At 46.8% G+C, this 5,204-nt stretch overlaps 1 protein-coding gene across 3 annotated transcripts in view; it reads left to right on the top strand.

Moving 5' to 3' along the window:
* Positions 1 to 4,559, top strand: part of LOC132470552 (protein SSUH2 homolog) — an 18,273-nt gene extending 13,714 nt beyond the window's left edge. For all 3 annotated transcript variants that reach the window (XM_060069260.1, XM_060069262.1, XM_060069261.1), the window contains 2 exons: positions 429 to 536; positions 2,209 to 4,559. In XM_060069260.1, coding sequence (XP_059925243.1) covers positions 429 to 536; positions 2,209 to 2,346 — 246 coding nt within the window. In that variant the 3' untranslated portion in view covers positions 2,347 to 4,559. The remainder of the gene's footprint in view (positions 1 to 428; positions 537 to 2,208) is intronic.
* Positions 4,560 to 5,204: the final 645 nt, after the last annotated feature.

The following is a 5,204-nucleotide window of genomic DNA, read 5'->3' as shown; positions in this document are numbered from 1 at the left end:
ATATCTTAGTATTGAATGCAAAATAACACCATAGGACCAGTTTAAAATAAAACACAATTTTATACAATGTATAAGTATCATCTCGCCATCAGTTTGGGGGTCCTTGGCCTGGAAATCGTTGAAGACCCCTGCTTTACAATATGGCCCCACAATCATCCATTCATGCACACTTGCACACATGCACACATTCACACACTGACGGAGGTGTCAGCCACGCAAGGCGACAGCCAGCTCGTCAGGAGCAGTCAGGGTGAGGTGCCTTGCTCAGGGACACCTCGCCACTCCGTTGGATGAGCCGGGGATCGAACTAGCAACCTTCCGGTCACCAGCCAACCCGCTCTACATCAATGCACAAGCCAAGACCCCCCCTCCCTCCCCCCCGTCCATATCAGCCAGGGTGTTGAGTGTCCCCTCCCTCCCCTCCCCAGGTGTACCCTCTGCTGGGCTTCCCAGACCCAGCCATCGCCCAGGCATCGGAGCGTATGGTCCAGGAACACCAGGCCCAGTACCTCCAGACCTCCAGGATACTGCAGCAGGTACCCCAGATACGCACCCTCCCTGGGTCGACACGTCCGGCACGCTGGGTCTGAGTCTTTGATCCGTTGTCTATCAAAGAAATGTACTCTGAGGACAATAAATTACTTTATCTAACACTGCACGCAGTCTACCCAGTCTATACCCCAGTCTATACCCAGTCTATACCCCAGTCTATACCCAGTCTATACCCCACTCTATACCCAGTCTATACCCAGTCTATACCCAGTCTATACCCAGTCTATACCCCAGTCTATACCCAGTCTATACCCAGTCTATACCCCACTCTATACCCAGTCTATACCCAGTCTATACCCAGTCTATACCCAGTCTATACCCCACTCTATACCCAGTCTATACCCAGTCTATACCCAGTCTATACCCAGTCTATACCCACTCTATACCCAGTCTATACCCAGTCTATACCCAGTCTATACCCACTCTATACCCAGTCTATACCCCAGTCTATACCCACTCTATACCCAGTCTATACCCAGTCTATACCCACTCTATACCCACTCTATACCCCAGTCTATACCCAGCCTATACCCAGTCTATACCCAGTCTATACCCAGTCTATACCCCAGTCTATACCCCAGCCTATACCCAGTCTATACCCAGTCTATACCCACTCTATACCCACTCTATACCCACTCCATACCCAGTCTATACCCAGTCTATACCCAGTCTATACCCAGCCTATACCCAGTCTATACCCAGTCTATACCCACTCTATACCCACTCTATACCCCAGTCTATACCCAGCCTATACCCAGTCTATACCCAGTCTATACCCAGTCTATACCCCACTCTATACCCCAGTCTATACCCAGCCTATACCCAGTCTATACCCAGTCTATACCCCAGTCTATACCCAGCCTATACCCAGTCTATACCCAGTCTATACCCCAGTCTATAACCCAGTCTATACCCAGTCTATACCCAGTCTATACCCCAGTCTATACCCAGTCTATACCCAGCCTATACCCAGTCTATACCCAGTCTATACCCAGTCTATACCCAGCCTATACCCAGTCTATACCCAGTCTATACCCAGTCTATACCCCAGTCTATACCCCAGTCTATACCCCAGTCTATACCCCAGTCTATACCCAGTCTATACCCAGTCTATACCCCACTCTATACCCAGTCTATACCCAGTCTATACCCAGCCTATACCCCAGTCTATACCCAGCCTATACCCAGTCTATACCCAGTCTATACCCAGTCTATACCCCAGTCTATACCCAGCCTATACCCAGTCTATACCCAGTCTATACCCAGTCTATACCCCAGTCTATACCCAGTCTATACCCACTCTATACCCAGTCTATACCCAGTCTATACCCCAGTCTATACCCAGCCTATACCCAGTCTATACCCAGTCTATACCCAGTCTATACCCCAGTCTATACCCAGTCTATACCCAGTCTATACCCCAGTCTATACCCAGCCTATACCCCACTCTATACCCCAGTCTATACCCCAGTCTATACCCCAGTCTATACCCAGTCTATACCCAGTCTATACCCAGTCTATACCCAGTCTATACCCACTCTATACCCCAGTCTATACCCCAGTCTATACCCAGTCTATATCCAGTCTATATCCCTGTAGCCCATTAGCCCTTTCTAACTGTTGTCACTCACTCTCTCTCTCTCTGTGTTTCCATAGCGACAGACAGTGGAGTTGATTCCGGTTGCTAAGGTGGGCTACAAGTGGAAAGGCGACGCCCACTGTTACTATGTCGCTGGTAACGAACTGCACGTTACCGCAGACTACCCGGATACCTGCTGCTGTGTGATCCTCTGAACACACACACACACACACACACACACACACACACGCACACACACACACACACACACACACACACACACACACACACAGTCTCTCATCTCTCCATCATTCTGTCTCTTCTCTCTCCTCTCTCCATCATTCCGTCTCTCCTCTCTCATCTCTCCATCATTCTGTCTCTCCTCTATCAACCCTCCATCATTCTGTTGATCTGCCGTCATAAATCCTTCTTGCTCGTCATTCAGGCATGTTAAAAATGTTGACAGGTTGAATGCCTTAAATATGCATTGTGGTCTGATAATGGCAGCGGGCTAACACTAGCCTGCTAATGCTTGTTGGCTATTACGAGTCTGCTAATGCTAATATGGTAATGTTAGTCTGCTACTGCTTGTAGGGTTATACTATTCTGCTGATGCTTGTAATGCTAGCATTAGCCGACTAGGGTTAGCCCTTCCCCTAGTCTGCTAATACCAATATCCTATTGCTTGTATGCTCACGCTAGTAGACTAATACTAGTCTGCTAATGCTGGTGGCCTTATAATAGTCTGATAATGCTAACAGGCTAATACTGGCCTGCTAGTTGGCTAGTACTGTTCTGCTGGAGCTAGTTACAGATAGCAAACAGTCATTGAAACTATGTCAAATCAACATTCCGTTGTCAGCATTAAATAATTGAATCAACATCAAACTCTGATGTTGATTCTACATCATTTTGCACCCTTTTTAAATATTGAAACAACGTTGAAATCCTGTCCATAGATCAACGGAATTACAATGGTTTTTCAGCTATCAGGAATTTTGAAACAATGTTGAAATTTCAACTATACTTAAGGTGCGTTCACACCAAACGCGAAGGGGCGACACGATCCCATACAAAGTGAACGTAGAGACGCGAATCAAGCGAATTATTCGCTAGAGAAAACGTAAGTCACGGATGTAACTATGGATCTGTGAGACCGAGGGATGACCGTCACTACGGTCTAAAAAGGAATGAGTACATCGTTCTGCCTATCACCGAGACCATGTGTCAAAATCGTCATGCCCATGACCTCCGGAAGGGCCAATCGGGGGCGACCGTCGGGGTGAGCGTCGCCTCTCCGCCCTGCCCTCCCGCGCGTGACCGCGCACCTGGTTAGGCACGGCGAAGTCGCTCCCCCCCCCTGGACAGGTCAACTGCTGCACTGCAGGGGATGTCTACGTCCTCCAGCACGTGGGCGGCCCCCAGGCAATCAGGGCACTCTCTGTGCCCATCGTCAGCGCTCATCGCCGCGCTGCAGATTCCGCAGTGGTCTGGGGCCATTCTGGCAAGTTGCACTTCCCCCAACACCGAATAACCAGTACGCTCTGGTAGCCGGCACGGGCGCGCGAACACACCTGACCCGGTGTTGTGCCGAATTTCGACCCCCCCGCATATTACGACCCCCCTTCGCGTGAATGCGCATTTGCATATTGTCAACGCCCCATACTTTCATTTAGTTCGAGGCGCTCTTCCTTCCGACAATATTAGTCTAAATTAGTGTTTATATCACAACATCACAAGTTGAGCAACTTATCACAGAAAGCGATGGCATATTTTAGATTGTAAGTTTGAAGACGAACACATCGCAATGGAACCTCCGACGGCGACGACCCATGTACGCTACAACATTCACCATAATGAACTACGAGAGCACTTACATACGTAATAGTTAAAAGTAATACATGAATGCATTATGTAATTTACTCATATTAATTTTGACAACCTCTTGGTAGCCTACCCTGGAAAGCACATTTAACTGTGACTGATCCAAAACTAAGGAAATCCTTTACAGACTCAGTGAGCACAGCCTCGCCTTCGAGAGAGTGAAGGATATTGGATATATTGGATATATATTGAATATATCCAATATATATTTTCGATATATTGAATATATACTGTAGGCCCCTATATACTGTATATATTCAATATCCAGACAATTTAGCCTGCCATATTCATCACCCATCTCCTATTTCTTGTTTTTTTTCACCACAACCGTACTGTGCCTTTTTTTAATATTACCTATATATAATGGATTACCGTGCATCGACCAGTTTGCCTGGCTAATGTAGTCTCCGACTCCTAGCCTGCTCCCTGCCTGGACTTCGCCTACCCATCAAATTTCCTGTGTATGACCTCCTGCCTGTCCCTTGACCCATCTCCAGCCTCCTTCTTGGGAATTGTGTTAATAAACATTCTATCATGCTCTGCGCTTGAAACCTATTCTTGGCATCCTTCGTATTCATTACAGTCAGGTTATTATCACAAAAAATGTAAATGTATACACTACTTTTGTACTTGCACCAAACTTTTGTAGGGCTCATTAATGTAATGTGTGTTAAACTTTGATATCTGTTGATGTTACATGGGATTTCTGAAAGGAAGTCTATTCTAGAATATTCCTCAAAGTCAGAAGTTGTTAATTGCAATTACTTCATGCATACATATACATATGTACATTCATACACACATTCATAATGTGTACTGTTCATTATATTGATTGACATGGTAGGCATCAACACTGGGAGCATTTTGAATGAGTGAGTAATTCTGCCGGCATGAATTGGCTGTGAGAATACAACGCCCCCCCCCCTGTTGTGTTCCCTGTTGTGACTACACGTCTGAAATTACTAGTCACATCCAGTGGCCTAACGATGTAACCCGAAAAATTTTGAAGTGTCTCAGACTTTGCAAACAGGACATAGGAGGGGGGGTGGAAATACGGCAGGCTAAATTGCCTGCCGAAATACAACCCCCCCCCCCCGCCAAATGTCCCCTGTTGTGACTACACGTCTGAAATGTCTACAGTCACATCCAGTGACCTAACGATGTAAGCCCAAAAATGTTGAAGTGTCTC

This window comes from Gadus macrocephalus, chromosome 13, assembly GCF_031168955.1.
Source record: "Gadus macrocephalus chromosome 13, ASM3116895v1".
NCBI classification, from domain to species: Eukaryota; Metazoa; Chordata; class Actinopteri; order Gadiformes; family Gadidae; genus Gadus; species Gadus macrocephalus.
The sequence above is the reverse complement of the archived record's forward strand: the minus strand, read 5'-3'. Positions and strand labels throughout refer to the sequence as shown.